This window comes from Pipistrellus hanaki (genome assembly GCF_964339955.1).
Source record: "Pipistrellus hanaki genome assembly, chromosome: 14".
NCBI classification, from domain to species: Eukaryota; Metazoa; Chordata; class Mammalia; order Chiroptera; family Vespertilionidae; genus Pipistrellus; species Pipistrellus hanaki.
The window spans coordinates 3,585,015-3,609,448 of record NC_140516.1 but is presented as its reverse complement, the minus strand read 5'-3'; the positions used below and the strand labels follow the sequence as shown (position 1 = coordinate 3,609,448).

The 24,434-nt window shown below is 43.6% G+C and overlaps 1 protein-coding gene across 5 annotated transcripts in view; it reads right to left on the bottom strand.

The window, feature by feature from the left end:
* Positions 1–24,434, bottom strand: part of WDFY4 (WDFY family member 4) — a 240,091-nt gene that overhangs the window by 166,997 nt on the left and 48,660 nt on the right. For all 5 annotated transcript variants that reach the window (XR_014796801.1, XM_084904130.1, XM_084904129.1 and 2 more), the window contains exons 11-12: positions 23,317–23,507; positions 8,560–9,140 (exon numbers count right to left, since the gene is read on the bottom strand). Coding sequence is in view for 4 of the 5 variants with exons in the window: in XM_084904130.1 (XP_084760256.1) it covers positions 8,560–9,140; positions 23,317–23,507 (772 nt within the window). In the remaining variant the exon portion in view is untranslated. The remainder of the gene's footprint in view (positions 1–8,559; positions 9,141–23,316; positions 23,508–24,434) is intronic.

The window sequence follows — 24,434 nt, the reverse complement described above, 5'->3', positions numbered from 1 at the left end:
GATACAGGTACTTGGGAATTAAAAAAAATACCTCTTGTTTTACTGTGATAAAATACACATAACCAAAAACTTACTACCTTCATTGTTTTGACTGTACAGTTCAGTGGTATTAAGTACAGACATGTTGTAAACAACATGTTTCTAAGTAGTCTATGGGTCAAATGGAAAGTTTCAAGAAAAATTTAAAATATTTGAACTTAAATAATAATGACCATAGAAAAGTTTATGAGGTGCTGCTAAAGCAGTACTTAGAAGAAAACATATAGATTGAAATGTTTACATTACAAGAGAATAAAGGTCTCCGATGAAAAATCCAAGTTTCTAATGTAAGATGCTATTTAAAAATAAATTAATCAACAAACCCCGAGAGAGTAGAAAAAGTATAATAAAGATAGTAAATAGCAATGAAATTAAAAACGGAAAAACAATTAAGAAAATAAAAGACAGAAAATTTTAGTTCTTTGGAAACATTTTAAAAATGGAAAAATTACTAGCCAAACTAACTAAAAAGGAAAAGTCACAGTTATCAATATCAGGAATGAAAAAGAAAATATTACTACATACCCCAAAGACAATAAAAGGATAATAAGAAAATACTACAAATAATACTGCCCACATAAATTTGATAATTTAGATGAAATGGACTGATTCCTACAAAGGCACAAATTTGTGGCTTTGTAGGAAAAAATAAGCAGAATAGTTTATACTTATCACAAAACTGAATAGAATTGAAAATCTTTCCTCACATGCATAAAACACACACACACTCACATATACACACAAAACAAAAACAAACAAACAAACAAAAACAAAAAAAACCCCTCCAGGCCCAGATGCTTCCACTGGTGAATTCTAACACACGTCCAAAAGATAAACAACACCAATTTACACAACTTTTTAACCAAAAATACAAGAGGACCCTTCCCAATGCATTCTATGAACCCAGCTTTACCCTGTTACCAAAAGCAGACACAGTTAGTATAAGAAAGCTACTTGCCAACATCTCTTACAAACACATGCAAAAATCCTCAAAAACTAGTAGGAAGTCAAATGTAATTATAAGTAAAATAAATGAGGCACCATGGCAACTCCACAAATGAAGGCTGATTCACTACCCAAAAATCAGTCATATTAATGTAATTCATCATATTAATAAACTAAAGAAGAAAAATAAACACCTGACAAAATGCAGAAAAAGCATCTGAGAAATCGAACATCTTTCCATGATAAACACTCTCAGTAAACTGGAAATAGAAGAAATCTTCCCTAACTTCATCATGGATCTCTACAAAAAAATAGTGGATATAATATTCGATGGCAAAATACTGAATACTTTCTCCTCCAGGGTAAGACCAAGGCATGGATAGCCACTCTCACTGTCTCCACTCAACATCAGGTGGAACAGCAGATTGGAAAAGGAGAAATTCGCAGACAGTATGATTGTCTATGTAGAAAATCTCGAGCAATTTATATATTTAAAAAAGCTCCTGGAACTAATAAGTAAAAGTATAATATCTATTTTATCTCTTAAGTTCTTAAAACACGCTTAATGGTTGGAAGGATGCAGTTACATATAAAATGAATCATATCCCCATATACTAGCAATAAACATTGGGAAAACAAAGCTTTAAAAATATCATAAAATAGTGCTCCCCCAAAAAAGATTAAGTACTTAGGTACTTGGTTCAGTTGTATGGAAAACAGTTTAGTGGTTCTTCAGAGAAGTAAACATAGAATTACCTTTGAAGCCTTCAGCAATTTCACTCCAAAAGAATTTTAAAAAGATATGGATACATATGTTCATAGGGGTACTAATCATAATAGCCAAAAGGTAGGAACAATCCAAACGTCCATTCATCACAGTTGAATGAATTCTGCAATCATGGTATACACATTCAATGGGATGATATTCACCCATTAAAAGGAATAAAGTACTGACATGTTACAAGCAGATGAACTTCAGAAATATCATGCTAAGTGAAAGAAGCCATACACAAAAGACTTTGTATGATTCCATTAATATGAAACTAGAGGCCCAGTGCACAAAATTTGTGCGGGGGGGGGGGGGGTGTCCTTCAACCCAGCCTGCACCCTCTCCAATCTGGAACCCCTCAGGGGATGTCTGACTGTCTGTGGGATCATGCCTAAACTGACAGCCAGACATCCCTCTCACAATCCGGGACCGCTGGCTCCTAACCACTCACCTGCCTGCTTGCCTGATCGCCCCTAACCATTCTGCCTGCTGGTCTGATCTCCCCTAACTGTTCTCCCCTACCAATCTGATCCCACTAACTCTCTCCCCTGCCACCTGATCACCCAAACTGCTCTCCCCTGCTGGCCTGATCATCCCTAACAACCTCTGCCTTGGCCCAGCCACAGTGGCTTTGTCAGGAAGGTATCCAGTCTAATTAGCATATTACTCTTTTATTAGTAGAGATATTCAGAACAGGCAAATGTATACAGACAGAAAGCAGCTTGGTGGCTTCATGGGAGTTGGCTGAAGAATGGTAATGTGTATGGGTTTTCCTTTAGAAGAAATGAAAACACAGGGTGGGGCAAAAGTGGTCTTACAGTTATGAGTACAGACAACAGAGTGTATTCTTATATTATCATTTATTCGTTACAGTACTTCCCATACCAACAACTGTAAAGCTACTTTGCCCACCCTGTGTCTTGGAACTAGATAGAAGTGGAGCTTGCACAAGTTTGCAAATGTACTAAATGCCACCCGAGTTATTAGCTTTACAATCAACAATTTTATGCTATGTGAATTTCAACTAACACAAAAAGAAGCTGTTTTTAAAAATTTTAAAGGAAAAGATGCCTAGCATCTGGGGTACGAGTTCTCAAAAGTTGAACGTACTTACCAATAACAAGCGGGCCTTTTTAAAGCCGACCCTGGACTCCTGCCCCAGTCTGAGGTTCAGCCATCTGATTGTCGTGCGTTTCAGTGACTGCACAGCAGGTTCAGATGCAGGTGGTTTAGGCTCAAGGAGCGCTGCTCTAAGACGCACCCCCAGAGCAGGGGGAGGGGCAGGAGCCCCGCATCCCAAGGTTTCAGGCACAGGGTTTCAGGCACCACTCCCACTGGTGTTCCCAAATGGCTTGTACCTTGAAAAAGTCCCGTGGATGTACCTGGAAGTTATAACCCTAATACACAATCACCTTCTCTGGGAGCCCAGAGGCCTGGGGAAGGGGATCGCAGCCAGATTTTGCAAAGTGAAAGTGATGTCATTCATGTAAGGACTCCTGGAGGCTGAGGGGAGTCTGACCTCGTCTCACCTCCCGCAGTGCCTGCCCTGCACTCAGCCAGCGGAGCCCGCCCCTTCTGTCGCCACCGCCACCTCACGTGCCTGGCGCTCTGATCGGCGTTTTCCTGCTTAGATATGGGAGTCAGACTGAGCCCCATCTGGACTCTGTCCATATCCAGGGGCGGGACTCAGATGCTCCATCTCCTCTCACAAAGGCCTATGGATTCTTGAGTGACTAATTAAAAAATTAAAAATAACATGGACTCATTTTGGCAATTCTCATCGAGAGAAGCACTATCCTCTTTCAAACCACATCTCTGTCAATGCTTCTCCCCCCTGCTCTCCCCCCTCCAACCCGTTACCCAGGTCTGGACATGCTATGCCCTAAACATGCCTCACATGTTCTCCTACCAGCAGGGCACTGTCTTATTCAAGCCTTCGCCATTCCTAGGAGGAACTGACACCTCCTGCACTCCACCCTCCCCATTGTGGGTTCTACCCATCCATCCTCAAAACACACGCACCTGCACATACACACACACACACACACACACACACACACACACGCATGCATGCATGCACAAATGGCTTCTGTACCATGCCTGCTTGCTCCCTGAGCCTGCTCCTCACAGAATAGCAGGGCAAGGCCATTCGTGCCTCAATGCCCACTTGTGAATTCAGGCCCAGCAGCAGGAGCCGCCGCTCTGCAGCCCTGGAGAGACCGGCTCCCCTCTGGGCCATGTGGCGATGAAAAGCTCCAATGCCACAAAAGCCACCTGAAGGCAGCGGCCGTCTCAGCCAGGGCCCCGCGAGGCCAGGGCTGCACCGACAGGGAACAGGCTTGTGAGGAGGCTCCCTGCTCAGCTGGGTTCTCGTACCCGAGACACACACTCAACTCCCAATGTACTAAACACATATGCACACACATGTGTATGCAGACACACATACGTGTGAATGCACACACCCTTATATGCAACCCTGGCCACCCAGAGGAAGCTGGACAAACCAGCCCAACCTGAAGGGAGGATGTGACAGAGCAAGGCCCACTCGGGCGGGGACTGCGCAGGCAGCGTGGCCCACCAACAGGGAGTTAGCCAGAGCACTCTCCAGGGCATCAGGGCCCGGATGCAGGGCTGCCCTGGGCAGCGATCTTAGCAAACCGAGTGCTGTCGGTGAGGACTGCGTGGGGACCCAGCATCAGAAGGATGCCATTTGCCTCCAGCCCAGAGCCCACGGGCCTCCGAGGGAGCTGCAAACAGTCAGGCACAAATGCTGCCTGGTGTGGAGCTTTGAGTTCTGGCGATGCCTAGAATGTCCTGGAGGTGTGGGCATGTGGGAGTATTTGCACCTAAGCTACCTGCAGAAGGCCAGAGGTTGGGGTGCTTCACCACAGTTTCCCAAGCACCCCACTGGTCTCTCCAATGGATCGCATGGTACGTGTCATCAGGAAGCCCGATCTTACTGGGCTTTGAGCCTGTGATGTTTCCTGAGTGACTACTGAGTCCTATTCCAGGTGCGTTAGAATACCCGAGCCATAGGCCCTAAAACAGCAGAGAGATATCGACTCCCGCTGTGCAGCTGGGAAACTGAGCTGAGGGAGCATAAGTAAATGGCTGCTGTCATCACAGGAGCCGCCTCCGGCTCTGCTCTCCTCTGCAGGAAGCAGTGCTGTGGGCACACAGGCTAAGGGAAGGGCACCGAGCTCTTGCCCTGCTTCCCACCAGCCAGCACGAGGCTGGCTGAGCACCCTGTCCCCATTCCCAGCCCAACTGCCCTGCCTTTAACCCCATCTCTCAGACAGACCAACTTTCACTTCCCTAACCATTAGGAGAGCTCAAAGCGCTGTCTTTCCTTTAATGAGGAAAAGACATGCACACAGACACACACTTGCACAAACGCACACACATACACACACACACACAGGTCTTTGTAGGTGAACCCGGATTCAGAGCCTGGCTCTAGCTTTACTAAATGTGTGACTTTGGCCGTGTGATTGATCCTTTCTCAGCCTTGGTTTCTGCATTAGTAATAGTCTAGGGTTTGAGAAGAAGTTAAATAAAAATAAGTGTTTGGTGCTCAGACCCCAGAGACATTCCACAATGGCTGTTGCTTTTCATCACCAGGACCACTTACGGAGTGTCTCCTGGTGCTGACAAATACTTCTGCCCTGAGCGCTGGTGGCATCAGTTGAGTAAGGTTCCAAGATGAGATCCCAAGTGAACCTGCATACGTCCTGGTGGCCAGGGCAGAGGCCTCCTTAGGAACCCCCTCTACTCCCAGATTAAACAGATTAGGGAATTTTCCCCAAAGAGAAGAAAAAGGGAAAGGCCTGGAATCTGGCCAAGGCTTGGCTCACTGAGTTCACTCTCATGTCTGCAGAAAGGCCGGGGACCAGAGTGAGGATGGGCTGCATGGAGCCTGGGGAAGGAAAGTTCTGGGCAAGACTCACAGTCAAAAGCCACAAATCACACAAAGAAACAAGGGACCCTCAGTGACAGCCACAGAAACAACAGATTGTAGAATCTATCTCTCAAAAGACCCGGGGGGGGGGGGGGGGAAGAATTATGATTCATATGTTTGAAATAAAGGAGAGAAAAATATGGACAAGGAGAAAAGCTATAAAATAATCAATTTCATTAGAAAAAGAACAAAATAGGATCTAGAAATGTAAAGTATGGTCACTGAAATTAAAAATTCAGAACCTCACTGGCTGGATTAAACATTATGTAATAGCCCACTACTAAGAGATTCAATGAGTTGGAAAAGAGATAAAGAGAAATAGTACAAAATGCAGTACACAGAGACAAACACACTGAAAATGTGAAAGAGAAATAGAAGATATAAGAAACTGGAAGCTAGAATAAAAATAAAGCAAATATATCATTGAAGTTCTAAAATATATATAATATAAAAAAGATGGGGAAGAGGTAGTAAATTAAAGAGAATATCCAAAACTGTTATAAGACACAGTTATCAAATTTAGGAATTCTGATAAATTTCAAGCAGAATAAATTTCAAAAATAATCCAAATAAAAACATAGTAAAATTATAAAACAATAATCATTAAAAAGATATTAAAAGCAGCCAGAGAAAAAAATGACAGATTACCTTCAAGGGAAGAGCAATAAAAAATGCAGCTGATTTCTCAAAGGCAATACTGGAAGGCTCCCATCCTGTGATGTGGGGAAATAACTTTCAACCAAGAGTATATACCCAGAACAACTATCACTCAGGAATTATGGAAGAAAGAAAGACAAGTTTAGACAAAAACCAAGAGAGTTTACCAAAAATATTCTTTAACTTTGGAAACTTGCCAAATAAACAAGACTCAAGAATAAAACTATTAAATCCAGAAGGAAAATTAGGAAATACTTAGTACTAAAATAATTGAAAGTACAATATAAAACTTGTGTAATACTGCTGAAGTACTACCCTGTTTCCCCCAAAATAAGACAGTGTCTTATATTAATTTTTGCTCCCAAAGATGCGCTAGGTCTTATTTTCAGGGGATGTCTTATTTTTCCATGAAGAAGAATATGGTACACATTTATTGTAAAATGAAAATAAAGAAAATTTATTACCTGTATATGGTACGGTAGTACGGTAGTTGTCAACGCAAACCAGACAAACTGAATTCTACAGTATCAAGAATTTACTCATTTATTCAATGACAATCATGTCATCATCTTCTGGAACATCATCATAACAATCCAATTCCTGAATTTCCTGGTGAATTTCTTGTGACTCCATTTCTTTCAGAATCAGTGGACCAAATCTCTCATGTTTAGCCTAGGGGAGGGCTTATTTTTGGGGGGATGCCTTATATTTCACTCAGAAGGAAACCTGTAAGTAGGTCTTATTTTCGGAGGATGTCTTATTTTCGGGGAAACATGGCAGTTACCAGAAAATTTATATTTTAAAAAAGACTGAAAATCTCTTAATCAGTTAAATTAAGAAAAGGAATACCAGAACAATAAACTTCAAGAAAGTGGAAGGAAGGAAAGAAGGCCCAAAAAGACACAGAACATTTCTGTATGAGTGACAGAAAATGCTGAAAGTTGGCTAATAGGACACACTAACCCAGAACGCTAAGTGCCAGGGACCAGGGGAGATACCATCCGTGATGTGAGGAATAAAAAGTAAGAAGACATTATAAAAAGCCTCAGTCAATAAATTAAAACTTAGCTAAAGTGAGAAAATAGACTTGAAAGATAACTAAGAATGATACAAGAATAAAAAGAAATGTGTTCTGGCAAGAATAAATCTTCTCATAAGAAAGCATGAGGCTCTGAGTTTCATGCCAAGTTCCATGGCAGGGAGCAGAAGACGCTCACACAGGGAGCAGGCCCAGCCCATACTGTGATAGTCAAGGAGTGTGAAAAGCAAAATTTTCTCATAAACAAAAATCCTTTAAAAATCAGCAAGGCAAATCCAACAATAATTATATCATGAGCAATTTGGGCAGGAATGCAAGATTAGGAGATCAACTAATTGACCAGATTACCCAATCAAGCAAAAGCAATTACAGTCATTGGCGACTCAGCAGCTTCCTTTGGATGCAAATGCCCTGGGACGCAAAGGCCAGATGACAGACATGGAGGCAGGATAGCTGATCACAGCGCGAACTTGTACTTGGTCACTGCTGCGTTGGAGGAATGAAGAAAGGCTCCAACTACGGTTTTGTCCTTTCCCACCCCGTCTGGCTCCCAGGCCTGGCGGGGGTTCTTTGCCCTCCCTTGCTCTGGCGGGATTCTGCTTTAGGAAGGAAAGTAAAATGTGGTTTGGGGCAGCCTGAGCTCACTGAGGAGATTAGCCTATGGATGTAAGAGGAGCGATTGTCCTTGCCAGGGGAAATGGGGACGGCAAGCAAGATCAGGAAGAAGCCATGGTTGGAAGGACACTATGCTTTGTGTCCTGGAAGTCCAAGGGCCTCGCCATCCCCTGGCAGTGCCCTCAGGGCATGTAAGACAAGACAAAGCTGCTGGTACACAAGGGAGAGCTGGCACAGGCACCTACGCTCCAGGAGCAGCAGAGATGCGAAGAGAAAATGAGCCAACCTCTCTATCTGCACCCAGTTTCCAACAGCACCCCACGACCCTGTGCACTCAGGGTGGTTTTTCTTTTCGCTCCCATGGTAGGGGAGCTTGGAGTCAGTTAACTTGGTTTAAAGAACAGGAAGTCATGTGACATTTCTGCACCCCTAGCCTGGAGCCTAGGCTTTCCCCCACTCCTCATGCAGGATGTCTGCATAGGAAATGGCAGACAGATGCACTGATGGCCGATCGCAAAGCAGGCAGCAAAGCTCTACCTCTCCTCCAGGTCCGGCCACTGCTCCAAGTTGCCGTGGGGGTCACTGCCAGCGTCTCCCATCTGGGCGTCCACAGCTGCTTCCGGCCCAGCTGGCAGCTGTGTCTTCAGGTCCCAGCGCTGGTGGAGGGTGCCGCTGGCCATGCTGTCCAGGAAGCTAAGGATCTGGAGACAGCTCTGTATCTTGGGTGGGAAGGGGCTGACAGAGGAGAAGGCCACACTCAGAAAATCAGCAAATGGCCTGGCCTTGGTGGTATCCCCGGAGTGCAGGGCGGCTCCTTCTTCCTCCGGGGCCCCGAAACAGCCCAGCAAGCAGAGGTCCTCGGCCAGCTTCTCGAAGAGCCCGTTCCTCCGGAAGAAGTCCCCGTTGACAGGGTCCAGGTGCAGCGCCGCAGACAGCACGCAGAGGGTGTGCAGGACCAGGCCCAGGGTCTGGCTGGGGGACACCGCCCCCCACATCTGCAGGGGTGGGTCCTGGAGAGAACCCTCCAGGTCAGAGAGCAGGGACAGCAGCCCATTGAACCCACTGGACACTCTGAAAGCAGCACGGCCTTTGGGCGTCTCCAGGATCCGGAGGAGAGACTGAAACACCAACAACATACACGTGAGTCAAGCCCCAGAGACAGACCTTCCACACTGAGCTCCCGCACATCCTGCCAACGCTCGGCTCTTCCCTCTGCAGCACAGGCACAGCCAGCTGCCTGGGGCAATTCTGAAACATCGGGAGGTCAATGCTGTTCCTCCTAATTTTAGTTTTGGTTGCCATGAGCCTTCTTTCAATGGTTGCCTTGAAAGAGTATGCTAATTTACGGTGTGGACTTACTGCCCCAAATCTCAGCGCACATTGCATCTCCCTCCAAAAAGCAAGCTTTCCCGGGCCCCAGCTCCTCCTCTCCCAGCCCGTGCTCACACAGCCCCTCCAATGCCCCGATCAAACTCTCATCACACTGTAGGAAAGCTATGTGAAAACTGCCCCAGCCTCCCCGATGTGCAGCGGGCACTCAGGCTGCTCACTGCCGAGGAGCACAGCGCACACACACAGTCACTGAACAACGAAATGAACCATCTCTTCTATAGCAAAGGTCACTGCTCCCAGTGAAATCTGTACAATGCACCTCCCTCTTCATCTCTCTCTGTGCAAGCACGGGTACCACTGTTACATGTGGAATGATAGTAAGTGAATCTACCTAAAGTCTGGTGTGAGCTTAGGAGGGAATCAAGGCAGAGAAGAGGAACCTTTAATGGGTGAAAGCATGCTGAAGAGCCCATGCGGAAGTCTCGGCTATCCTAACGTGCAAGTAGAATCTGCCTTCTCCAGATTGCTGAGGTTGCTACTGGACAGCCAAACTTTTCATTCCTTTTATTTTTTATTAAGATATTATATGTGTACATACCTTAGCAATCTCCCCCCCACCCCACTACCACTCCCAAACATGCCCTCCCTCCCCATAGTTTTTCCTCCATTGGTTATGCTTATGTGCGTGCATACAAGTCCTTCGGTTGATCTCTTATCTCCCCCATATCTCCCTCCCCTCCCCACTGTAATTTGACAGTCTGTTTGTTTCTTTACTATCTCTGTATCTATCTTTTTGTTCAGCAGTTTATGATGTTTCTTATTATCTATAAATGAGTGGGATCATGTGGTGTTTTTCTTTCATTGACTGGCTTATTTCACTCAGCATAATGGTCTCCAATTCCATCCATGTCGCTGCAAATGATAAGAATTCCTTCTTTTTATGGCAGCATAGTATTCCATTGTGTAGATGTACCATAGTTTTTGATCCAATCATCTGCTGATGGGCACCTAGGCTGTTTCCAAATACTAGCTATTGTAGATTGTGCTGCTATGAACATAGGGGTGCATATATCTTTTTTGATTGGTCTTTCTAGTTTCTTAGGATATATTCCTAGCAGTGGAATTACTGGGTCAAATGGGAGTTCCATTTTCAGTTTTTTTGAGGAAACTCCATACTGTTCTCCACAGTGGTTGCACCAGTCTGCATTCCCACCAGCAGTGCACGAGGGTTCCTTTTTCTCCGCATCCTCGCCAGCACTTGTCGTTTGCTGATTTGTTGATGATAGCCATCTTTTTATTCCTTTTAAAGCAAACATTTATTGTGCACTTACAAAGTGTCACTCATCAAGCTCCGTGCATGGTATACACTGGGTATTTAATAAGTGCTTTGGAAGGACTGAATTTACAAAATTTCTATTCAGTGCTGAAGCTTCACACCTGAAAGTGAAGAGTGTGTAGGATTTTAGATAAATATTAAGAGCCTCTAGCTGTTTACATTTAGTTAATTACTCTTCACAAAAGTCGCGTGGGATCCCCACCAGGCACCTTAGGCATGTTTCCCAGAGAGGAGCCTGACATGACCGAGGTAGTCGGCTCTGGAGAGAGATTTGAATTGCTTTGTCCTTTTGGGTGTTTAATGTTCTAGTGACACAGGGAAGACATTGGTCTGGGCAGCACAATTCAGTCAACTCCGGGATGCCTGAAACAGGTTTTAAGAGAAAGGGGTTGACATTGTCTCTTAAATGCACAGTTTAGGGTGACAATCAATAGCATAAAGCTGGGAGTTAATAGAGAAACTTGTAGGTCAGATTTTTTAAAAGGAGGAAATAAATTAGTAAAAACTCATATAGAGAATGTCAAATAGATACTTAGTAAAATTATAGGTAACCATGAACTATGAAGTCATGCACCTTGGGGGGAACAGAGGTAATTTTCAGCTCTATCCCTAAAATTCAGGCAACCCTAACCTAGCACCAATGTTTATCTGTGTGTCCCTAATACCAAATGCTGTTATCTAATATTATAGTCTCTACAAGAAACCTGAGCTGCTTCGGGGGAATTCAATCCCATGACTGGGTTGGAGGACACAGAATGGCCAGGAATAAATGAGTGCACACAGGCAAGGACTCTCAAAGATGACAAGACATGATGGCCAAGAAGCTGCTGAAAGGGTTTCCACTGCTCCACCAATGACATTTTGAGAAATTAAAAAACAAGACAAAAGATTATAGTAACAAGGAAAATCTATGAAAGGCCAAAGTCCACAATTATGTTCAAAATTGAAAAATAATAACATTGGATTGGGTGAAGTAGAAAAATTCATCCTAACCAATATGGGTCAACTTTTTTTTTTTCTTCTGGTTATAAAAAAAAGACTTCTCGTGGTTAGAATCCAGTGATCACCAAACTCATCAGTCAACAGAGCCAAATATCAACAGTACAACGATTGAAATTTCTTTTGAGAGCCACATTTTAAAAAATTAAAGTTCTTCTAATGCCACTTCTTCAAAATAGACTCACCCAGGCTATGGTATTTTGTGAAAGAGCCACACTCAAGGGGCCAAAGAGAGCCACAGTTTGCTGACCACCAGGTTAGATCATGACTTTCCACCAGAGCTTGGGAAAACAATTGTGGAGAAACTGAATTACAGTTTTGTTCTTTGAAAGAAACTCAGCATCAGGTTGATGAGTCCCAGGGCTCATGGGAGATGCAATTGGAGTAGTGGAACAGACTGCCATAAAGATGGAGGCCAATGAGTATTAAGGACAAGGCAACCACTGCTTTCTTCTCCTGGGTGGGTATATGGCCTAACTATTTCTTTAGTGGTAATCAATCTGTTCAGATTTTCTATTTCTTCTTGGTTTGGTCTTGGAAGATTATGTTCCCAGGAACTTATCCATTTCTTCCAGATTGTCCAGTTTGTTGGCATGTATTGTTCATAGTATTTTCTTATAATCCTTTGTATTTATGTGGAGTAAGTTGTTACTCCTCTTTCATTTCTGATTTAATTTATTTGGGTTCTCTCTTATTTTTTCTTGATGAATCTGATTAAAGATTTATCAATTTTGCTTATCTTTTCAAATAACCAGATCTTGATTTCACTGATCTTTTTTTTACTGTTTTTCTAGACTCTGTTTAGTTTATTTCTACCTAATTTTATTATTTCCTTCTTTCTACTCACTTTGGGCTGTTTGTTTTTCTTTTTCTAGCTTCTTTAGGTATAAGTTTATATTGTTTATTTGATATTATATGCCAACAAATTGTGCAATCTGAAAGAAATGAATACATTTCTAGAAACATACAATCTTCCAAGATAATCAAGAAAAAAGAGAAAATCTGAAAAAAAAAAAATATAGGCTGATAACCACCAAAGACATTGAAGCAGTGATCAGATATCTTCCAACAAACAAAAGCCATGGTCAGAACAGTTTTACAAAGGAGTTCTACCAATCACTCAAAGAAGGACTAGAACCTATGCTCAGTCTATCCAAAATAGTCAAAAGGAAGGCACACTTCCAAGCTCATTCTATGAACCCAGCATTACTCTAATCCCCAAACCAGATAAAGACACCACAAAAAAAAGAGAACTACAGGCCAACACTTAATAAACATTGATGCTAAAATCCTCAACAAAATTCTAGCAAATCAGATCCAGCATTACATTAGAAAGATCATTCACCATGACCAAGTGGGATTTATTTCAGGATTGCAAGGATGGTACAATATCTGCAAATCAATAAATGTTATATATCACATAAACAAACTGAGAGACAATAATACACATAATCATATTGATTGATGCAGAAAAAGTATTTGAGAAAATCCCACACCCTTTCTTGATAAACAAAAAACAAACAAACAAACTCTCAGAAAAGTGGGAATAGAGGTATCATACCTCAATATAATAAAAGCCTTATATGACAAACCTACAACCAACATCATATTCAATGGGCAAAAACTAAACCCATTCCCCCTAAGAACAGGAACAAGACAAGGATACCCACTTTCATCACTCCTGTTCATCATAGTACTAGAAGTACTATCCATAGCAATCAGACAAGAAAAAGGAATAAAAGGCATACAAATTGGAAAAGAAGATGTAAAACTGTCTTTATTTGCAAATGACATGTTACTATATATAGAAAACCCAAAGACTTCTTCAAAAAACTACTAGACCTAATAAATGAATTTGGCAATGTAGCAGGATACAAAATTAACACCCAGAAATCTATGGCCTTTTTATACACCAATAATGAACTCACAGAAAGAGAAATGGAAAAAAACAAACAAACAAACAAAAAAAAAAAACAAACCCCCAAAAAACCCCACTTACTGTTGCACCAAAAAAAAAAAAATAAAAAAATAAGATACTTAGGAATAAATTAACCAAGGATGTAAAAGATCTATACTTGGAAAACTACAGGACATTGAAAAAAGAGAGGAAGACATAAACAAATGGAAAAACATACCATGTTAGTGGATTGATAGAATCAACATCATTAAAATGTCCATACTACCCAAAACAATCAACAGATTCGATACAATCCCTATTATAATACCAATGGCATATTTCAAAGATATAGAACAAACTCTCCAAAAATTCATTTGGAATAAAAAAAGACCCACAAATAGCCATAGCAATGCTGAGAAAGGAGATCAAAGTTGGAGGGATCACAATACCAGATATCAAGCTATATTACCAAGCCACAGTTCTCAAAGCTGCCTGGTACTGGCACAAGAACAGACATATAGACCAGTGGAACAGAACAGAGAACCCAGGAATCAATCCAAGCCATTATGCTCAATTAATATTTGACAAAGGAGGCAAAAGCATAGAATGGAGCCAAAACAGCCTCTTCAATAAATGGAAAATTTAGTAAAATACATGCAAAAAAATGAAACTAGATCACCAACTTACACCATACACAAAAACAAACTCAAAATGGCTAAAGGACTTAAAACAAGAAGCCATAAATATCCTACAAGACTCCATAGGCAGCAAAATATAATAACAGACATATGTCTTAGCAATATCTTTACTGACACAGCTTCTAGGTATGGAGACTAAGGAGAAAATAAACAAATAGGACTACATCAAAATAAATAGCTTCTGCACAGCAAAAGAATTTATCAACAAAACAACAAGAAAGCCCATTGCATGGGAGAACATATTTGCCAATGCTATTTCAGATAAGGGTTTAATCTCCAAAATTTACAGAGAACTCATACAACTTAACAAAAGGAAGATAAACAATCCAATTAAAAAAGGAAGGACCTAAGTAGACACTTTTTGAAAGAGGACATACAGAAGGCAGAGAGATATATGGAAAACATGCTCAAAGTCACTAATCATCTAAGAGATGCAAATTAAAACAATAATGAGGTACCACCTCACACCTGTCAATGGCAATCATCAACAAATCAACAAATGACAAGTGCTGGTGAGGATACAGAGAAAAAGGAACCCTCCTTCACTGCCGGTGGGAGTGCAGACTGGTGCAGCCACTGTGGAAGACAGTATGGCGTTTCCTCAAAAGTTTAAAAATGGAATTGTCATTTGACCCAGTAATACCACTTCTAGGACTACATCCCAAGAAAACAAGAACACCAATCAGAAAGAAGATATGTACCCCTATGTTCATAGCAGCACAATTTACAATAGCTAATATTTGGAAACAACCTAAGTCCCACCAGCAGGAGAGTTGATTAGAAAACTATGGTACATCTACACAATGGAATATTAAGCCACTATAAAAAAGAAGGAACTTTTACCATTTTTAACAGTATGGATGGAACTGAAGAGCATTATGCTAAGTGAAATAAGCCAGTTGGAGAAATATAAATATCATATAATCTCACTCATCTGTGGGATATAATAATCAACATAATTTGATGAACAAGAATAGATCCAGAGACAAATGGCAGGGGAGGTGGGGGAGGGGTAGAGAGCAACTAACGGACTTGTATGCATGCATATTAGCAAAACTAATGGACACAGACACTAGGGCAGTGGGGGCTTGTCCAGGGTGGGAATGGTTGGGGGTGGGGATCAATTGGGGAAAAAGAAGACATATGTAAACTTAAAATAATAAAAAAGAGAAAATCTGAACAAACCAGTTACAACCTATGAAACCAAAGCAATAATACAAATAGGTTCAATAAATAAAAGTCCTAGACTGGATAGCTTCACACGTAAATATTATTAAACATTCAAAGAAGAACTAACACCTATCTTTTCAAACAATTCCAAGAAATTTAAGAGGAGTGAAGACTACTGAGCTCATTTTACAAGGGCAGTATTATCTTAATTCCAAAACCAGATAGAGACACTACAAAGAAAGAAAATTATAGGCCAATATCTCTGATGAACATAGATGCTGAAATCCTCAACAAAATATTAGCAACATGAATTCAACAATATAAAAAAAGATCAATACATCATGATCAAGTGGGATGTATTCCTGGGATACAAGGTTAGTATAATATTTGTAAGTCAATTAATGTGATGCACCAAATAACCAAAATGAAAGGTAAAAATCATCCATATATATAAAAGCCAAGTGACCAGAATGATCAAAACAACCGGATGACTGGTCGCTATGATGTGCACTGCAGCCGGCCAACCAGACCAATTGAGGGTGGGGCTGGCCAGCCAACCTCCTGCGGACCTTCTCCACAGCCTCTCCCAGCCCCAGCAGCCAACCACCACCCCACTTCGCCCCGCCTGATTTCATGTATCGGGTCTCTAGTTAATTATATTTCCTACTTTACATCCTGTAATTATTTTGTAACTACCAATTTGTACTTAGTCCCTTCACCTTTTCACCCAGTCCCCCAACCACCCTCCCCTCTGGCAACCATCATGTTGTGATGTGAGGGTACAAGAGTCTCCTAGGTTTTTATTATCGATAGTATAGATTATAATAACTATGTCTGGTGCCAGGTAGGTGCTGCAAATATTGGAGGAACACTTGGTAAAGTATGAGATTGTCTAATCACTATGCTGTACACCTGAAACTAACACAAAATAGTACTGAATGTAGATTGTAACTGAAAAGTAAAATATTTTAAAATTTAAAAATATGTAGAAAAGAAAATACCCCCAAATGCAATGGCCACAATTGCTACACGAAAAACACTAGAAAGAAAGCTGTTACATTGGCACATGAAATTCCCAATCTGAGGCAATTTTGAGAGTTAAATTAGATCAAGTTCATGAAACTGTGAGAGTGAAGGAGTCTCAGCTTTGACAAATCTAGTTATTACTAAACCGGGCAATGTACTCAGCATGTGTCTGGCTTAGCTCTCCAATTGCTGGCATCATGGGAGACTACAAGAAATTGTGTTCTGTGATGTTGTGTATTTGAGATTTTTCTTGTTTCTTGAGGTAGGCCTGTACTACTATAAATTTCCCTCTGAGGACTGCTTTTGCTGGGCCTCATGGATTTGGAGTTGCTGTGTTTCATTTTCATTTGTCTCAAGATATCTCTTCATTTCTTCCTTGATCACATTGTTTACTAGCATATTATTTAGCCTCCGTGTGTTTCTGTGTTTTTCAGGGTTTTTATTCTTGAAATTGATTTCTGGATTCATACTAATGTGGTCAGAGTAGATGTTTGATAATTTTTTTCAATCTTCTTACAGTTATTGCAACTTATTTGTGGCCCAACATGTTGTCTATCCTAAAAAATGTTTTATGTGCAACTTGAAAATAATGCATATTCTGCTGTTTTGGGGGTGAATGCTCTAAAAATACCAATTAAATTTACTTGGTCTACTTTGTCATTTAAGGCCACCATTTCTTAGTTTTCTTTTGTCTGGAAAAATCTATACCAATGTCAATAGGGTGTTAAAGTCCCTTAGTATGACTGTATTACTGCCACTCTCTCCCTGTTTGCCCATCAAGTACTTAATTACCTGCAGGTGCTTCTATATTAGTGCACCTACAGGTAATTGTTTAAAAGTCTATTGTTGGATTGATCCCACTATGATTATGAAATGCCTTTTGTCTTTTACTATGGCCTTTGTTTTAAAGTCTATTTCGTCTGATATAAGTATTGCCATCATAGCTTTCTGTTTTGTTTTGTTTCCATTTACATGAAATACCTTTTTCCTTCCCTTTACTTTCAAGGTCTGCATGTCTACAAGGGGTCTCTTGTAGACAGCAGATGCATCACTCTCATTTTCTTATCCATTCAGCTACAATTTTCAAATAAAGTGGTTATTGATAGGTACATGGTTACTGCCATTTTATTATTCACATTTATGTTCTTTTTTTTCTTTTGCTACATTTTAAATACTAGTAAGTCCCTTTAATATTTCTTATAATACTGGTTTTGTGGTGATAAACTTCTTTAGCTTTTTTCTTGTCTCAGAAGCTCATTATTTCTTCAATTTTAAATGATAACCTTGCCAGGCAGAGTGGTCTTGGCTGTAGTTCTTGCTTTTCATCACTTTGAATATTATTATGCCAATCCTTTCTGGCCTGAACATTTTTTGTTGAGCATTTAACTGACAATCTTATGGGAACTCCCTTGTAGGTAACTAACTGTGTTGTTCTTGCTGCTTTGAAGATTCTCTGTTCATCACCAACCTTTACCATTTTCATTATGTTGTGTCTTGGAGTGGGCCTGTTTGGGTTTATCTTGTTAGGGACTCTGCACTTCCAGGACTTGTATGTCTATTTCTTTCACCAGGATTAGGGAAGTTTTTAGTCTTTAGTTCTTCAAATAGATTCTCAATCCCTTGCTCTCTCTCTTCTCCCTCTGGTACTTCTATGATGCAAATGTTGTTATGCTTGTTGTAATCCCAGAGGTCCCTTAAAATGTTCTCCATTTATTATTATTTTTTTCTATTCTAATTAAGTATTATCTGCTATCTTGTCTTCAAAATTATTAATTTTATCTAGTATATTCTCTATTTCTAATGGCTTTTTTAAATTACTTCTATATCGTTTTTAAAGATTACTATATTTTTGTTGAAGTTCTCACTGAGTTTCTTGAACATCCTTATAACAATTGTTTTAAACTCTGTATTGGTTACCTACATTTTTCTGGAGTTTTCTTATGTTTTTTCATTTGAAAGATATTTATTTGTCTCCTCATTTTGGCTGCCTCTTGGCGCTTGCTTTTATGTATTAGGTAGGTCTCCTGTCTCCCAGTGTTTGCCGGGTGGTCTTATATAGGAGGTGACCTTGCACAGTTTCCCTGACTACCTGACAGTGGGGTCAGAAGGGGCTGCAGACAGAAATGCTGTCCATGTTGCCTGTGTGGGAAATTCACTCCAGACAATAGTATTTCTTTCTCTGAGTTGGAAACACACTCTAACTGCCAGAAACCAATCATTGTCTCACTAATAGAAAGAGGCTGGTCAATCTTGAAGTTCTGAAAGGTCAGAGCCAACCACACCCTATCTAATTGAGACAATAGTAACTGAGGCAACTTCCCCATCTTGTAATCATGTAAATCCTTACTGATATGATAATCCGCTTATTACCTGCCTAAGGGCTATGGGTGTTTCCCAAAGCTGCTTAAGGGTAATGGGTGTATCCCATAGCCTCAATAAAAGGGATAACCAGGCCAGAGCCTAGAGAGTCTTTCCACTAAAGATTGGCTCCTGCGTGGCTCCCCACTTGTCCCAAATTAACTCTTTTCCAGTCTCTCTCTTCATTTTAGTGTGTGGCCTCCTCCAGAAACCGGACCCTGAGTGGGCCCTAATCACGCGGGTCGTGTTAAGGGTTCCCACATCTAACCCTGAAGTGTGTGTGGTGGTGTTTCCTTCCTGCCACCGACCAGCCACAGGAAAAGCTGAACACCTGTGTGTCAGTGAGCATGTGCTGTCTACAGCTGACCTCGGCACCTGGCTGTGTAACTCGTACCCTGATCAGTAAATAAACCATGAAGACATCGGGGAAATCTTTGCTGGAGGACAGCAATCACCAACCTTTTGGACCTTATGGACCACCAGTTGGCGACCACTGTGCTCAGATGTCAAATCATCCAAATTTACGTGAAGTCTTTCAGTGGCTCCTAAACCATAGAGGTTGTCCAGGATAAATGGAATGAATGAAGCTCTTCTGTTTATCATATGACAAAACAAATACCAGAAAAGGAAAGCAATTAAAAAAAAAACTAATCAGATTATAGTCCATTATCCATATACTAAAACCCCCTTTCCCTTAAGAAACCACTGTCTATTTTTGTCCAATTTGACACCAGCTATTGCTCAGAAGGACTCCCTCATTCAGAGTAGTGAGAGCAGATGTCTTAAAAGGAGAAGCCACCCAGTAATGGTTCTCCTATGATCTGTGTCTCAGAATGTCTGATCCCTGTAATTCCTGGATGGCCCTTCTCTCCTCCTGCTAGGAGGGGAGAGAAAGGGGTGGCTGTCCTTAATTGTTGCTTTGTTTGATTTATTAAATTCAGGGTCATTATCTAGAATGGGGTAATCTCATTAGAAATTAGACTGCTCTATTATTTCTTGGGATGGGGTTAATTTCATATTTGCAGAGTCATATAGTAAAGAGTTCAAAATCCAATTACAAAGGCTTAATTTCATAGCAACTAGAGAGAAACATTTCTATCATAAAGGGAAATAAATACCGTGCTACTTCAGGAAACAATTTGTCAGGAACTGGGGGCCCAGGAGAAGGGTCTCCATTACTGTCAGTCAACCTTGCGTGACAATGCATCACCACGGCAGGCAAGTCTGGGCAGCGAGCAAATTTAATCAGCCGAAGTCAGAGTAATCAGGCTCGGGTTGACACGTTTCAGGAAAGGTCAGCGTTAAGCCCATTTTCTCCTCCTTAACTCAGTTACCGTGTCATCGTCTCTGAGTTAGTATTCCTCCAGCTTGAATCTATAAAATGGATGTCTGCTGCAAAGCGCTAACTACATTAGGACTAACAGAATTTATTTCACATTCTATTATTTGCTCTTCCTCATAATTTTCCATGTGTCATGCTGGAAGATCGGTGAGGTAATGTGATTAAGCTCAGACTTGAACAGCTAAATGTATATTAGCAAATCAATCTGAATTTGTACATAACCCAATCATGGCTCCACCTGCTGTGGAGGGAAATTCATTTGCTTACATTATTCTTTAACGCAGTTACCATTTGCCAGAATTCAGTGGTGCGGTCACACGCGCTCCTGTATTGGTATGGAGGTGCCACTGGGTTTTGGCAACAACTGCCCAAAGTGGGTGTTTCCGGAGGGTTTTCTCCTCAGAGCAGCTGGCAGATTCTGCCTCAGGGGATGGAGGTAAGGGTGATGCCTGATGGGAGTGCACTTCAGAGAAGACCTTCCTGGGGGTCGGGTCCTGCCTTCCAGGTCCCCCCACTCCATGTACCCCCTCATCGACATGTGACCTGTTTGGCAGGCACGTGCTCTGGCAGCGTCCCCTCACTACTTCTGAAAAGGGCCTCTGGCAGAGAGCTCACTGTCCCTCTGTTTCTGAAGCTCCAACGGGTCCCAGATGGTGTGGAAGAAAGGCAAACCCCACAGCGGATTTCAGCAAAACTTGGGTCAGCGCTCACATGACTCCGCGGTGGCTGCATCTGGAACACTCTGGGGCCCAGCCCTCCCCACCATTCCCGGGAAAGACAGGACGTTGCCAGCCCTGCTCCTGGGAGGGTAGCGGCAGCTCCAGGCGCCCCGTGATCACCCCGCAGCGGCTGGCGCCCAGGAGAAGGCAGCATTGGCCCCGGGAGTGACGTTAAAACAGCTCGCACAGTGCTGTCGCTGACGACTCTCCTGACAGTGCGACGCTGCCATGATATTGCATCTGTAAAACACCATAATGGCTTTGCATTGGCAATTCCAGAAACCAGTCCCAGTGCCCAGAAGGCACTCCAATGGGCACCTCTGAGCAGGAGATGAGACAAGAGGAACTTCCCATGAGCAAGGCAGAGCTCTCTGCGACTCACCCGGCACTCAGACTCTGAGCAAAGTAAGACCCAAATGTCCTCCTCTTAGCCCTCCTGCCTGCCTGTGCCCGACACAAACAGAGATCCGGAACCCGCCGTCCTCCTCTTAGCCCTCCTGCCTGCCTGTGCCCGACACAAACAGAGATCCGGAACCCGATGTCCTCCTCTTAGCCCTCCTGCCTGCCTGTGCCCGACACAAACAGAGATCCAGAACCTCCTGCCTGTGCCCGACACAAACAGAGATCCGGCCGCTCCCAGCAGAGCGCAGGCCTGGCTGCGGGGCCGGCCGCTCTGTCCCCGCACAGTGAGGCGTGTGAGGCAGCTGCACACACCAGAGAAAGGACTCAGCAAGCACCATGGCACTGAGCAGAGGCACCGGTTTTAAGTCACTGGGCTTAGGTTCAAACTCCACGGTGCCCCTGAGTATGAGAGGCTCTCAGACGTGTGCCTGCGGGAACATGACGAGGGGCCCATGTGAAGGAGGACCCCCCCAGCTGTACAGCATCACCAGTCCTGAGCCCTGGCTCCACTCTCTCCCTGACACACCCCTTGCGCCCCCCATTTCACATCACCACCAGGCACTGGTGTCTGCCAAATGGCACTGCACTTTCATTCTGCTTTGATAGAAGTTGTCTTCAATGGGTTTTGGCCCTGGCACTAAATAGCCCTCTTGTTTCTTGTCACCTGTGAGCTACAGGGAAGGCCTGGGCACGTGTCCCCTTTAGGGGAGCTTCTCCTGAGCTCAGGCCACATCCTTCCTCAGTGTCTGACGCTGGCTCTGCAGAGGCCACGGGTGAGACAAGCTCACTCACTCCCTGCGTGTTTGGCCATTGATCAGTAAGGCTGATGGGTTTTCTAAGAGAAACTTCATTTTTTTAAATTCACCAGTCCTCCTTTCTGTCATCACACGAGCATGTATTTCACATGGGGCCGTGCTGTCCAATGGGGTGTGCTCCTAAAACATGAGCGTGTGTTTTACACAGAGTCGTGTTGTCCCATATGCTGTGTTACTAACACGAACATGTACTTTACATGAGGTTGTGCTGTCCACTGTGGTGTGTTCTTGACACACGAGCATATATTTTATGAGGTTGTGCTGTCCGGTGTGGCATGTTACTGACACATGAGCATGTATTTTATGAGGTTGTATGCAAATGTTTGAGAGGTTCCGAGCTCAGCCTCCTGGGACATTTGCATTTTTGTCTGCTCTTCCCTTAAGCAGCATGTAAGAAAAGATTTTTTAAAGGCATAGCCCACAAAGATGAGAGGCATAAAAGCAGGAACAGCCACTGAACAGTAAAGCCTGTGACACTGATTATTGTCTTTAACGCTTTAAAGACACTGGATGGTGACAAAATGCCCCAGAGGAACAGCATGCGCTCCTCTCTGCTGCCCAGAGCGACCCCTGGTTCTACCTCCCTGCGCCCGCTGCCACCCTGACCACTCTGCTTCCTTTCGCAGCTCAGGCTTCCCTGTGCGCCCCCTGGAGTGTGGCAGCAGCTCCGGGTGTGAGGGCTGTGGCCCCTGGACGCTGTCACAGGCTCTGCCTCGGTCCCAGGGCCTGCCAGAGGCGCCCTGAATGCTGGCGAGGCACCGGGACAGCTGCTGGCCACCGCTGATCGGGGTTCCACTCCCGTGGGACAGGGCTGCCGGGAAGCAGCTGCCACCGCAGCCTACATCTCCCGGCCTGCCGGTGGCCACGGGGGGCTGCTCACGGGTCTGCCCAGAGAACCCTGGCCAGAAGCTCCCTGTGCCGCGCTAGGCCTGCAGGACACACTGCGCTTCTCCACGCCCCAGGCCTTCATCTGCGGCCGGATTAGATGCCCCGGGGCACTGTCCCCCATGACACCCTTCCAGTCCCTGATTGGGCCACATAAGAAAGAAATGTCTGTTGCATCTGCTACAAGGGTAGAATTATTTGCTGCTGCGGCTGGCGCCCCCTACGTGTAACACAGTGGCCACCTGACTGACGAATGCCTGGCAGTGTGGCCGCCTGCTGCCTGTCGTGGGAAGCCCCGCACAGAGAGGACGTCACCTTTAGGAGGTCCAGCTTCAGCGGCAGCTCCCCCTGTGTGGACGAGCACAGCGCGCCCACGATGATGCTCATGTACTCCTCGGCGTTGATGGCGGAGAGCTGCTCCAGGATGCTGAGGGCGGCGCCCCGGTACCACTCCTCGTCCAGGAAGATCTTGACGAAGGGCACCATGCCGTGGTCCTTCAGGACAACTGCAGGCCGGACAGACAGACAGGCAGCATGACGGGCCTGGCACCACAGTCCCCATAACAAGGACAGCTTTGCCTTACGGCCCACAAGTTTGTTTTTGCTACGTTTTTATGTGTCTCTTTTGCCCATTAGAAAGTTTATTTTCAAAATCTATACCCACTGTTAAAAGCAGAAGAGGAAAGGAGAAACTGCTCAGCTGAGAATTAAAAAGAAAAACTTTTTCCTCCAGTCAGAATTCAGTTTGGGGATTAAAAAATATATTATTTTTTTTAATTGAGAAACCTAAGTAATATAAAGTTTAACTAGATATACCTCTGCCCTTTATCAATACACTAGAGGCCCAGAGCAGGACATTCCCGCACTGGGGAAGGGGGGCCCCTCAGCTCAGCCTGTGCCCTCTCACAGACCAGGACCCCTCGGGCGATCTCTGCCTGCCATGGGGATATCCCCCAAGGGGTCCTGAGCGCTGCTGCGAAAGCAAGAGAGGCTCCCACCACTGCGAACGACAGCCGTGAGCCTGGCTTCTGGCTGAGTGGTGCTCCCCCTGTGTCAGTGCACTGACCACCAGGGGGCAGTTCCTGCATTAAACATCTGCCTCCTGGTGGTCAGTGCACATCATAGCTTTTATTATAATAAAAGGCTAATATGCAAATCAACCAAAGGGCAGAACAACTGGTGGAATGACCAGTCACTATGATGAGCACTGACCACCAGGGGGCAGACACTCAATGCAGGAGCTGCCCTCAGCCTGCAGGCCCCAGGCCAGCCAAGGCAGGTGCCAGTGGGGTCCCCCCAATCGCCCCACTGATTGGCCCTGATCGCCAGCCAAGCCTAGAGACCCTACCTGTACACAAATTTCGTGCACCAGGCCTCTAGTATAGGATATGATAGCCTATGCAACCAAATGACCAGTCGACTGCACTCCCACA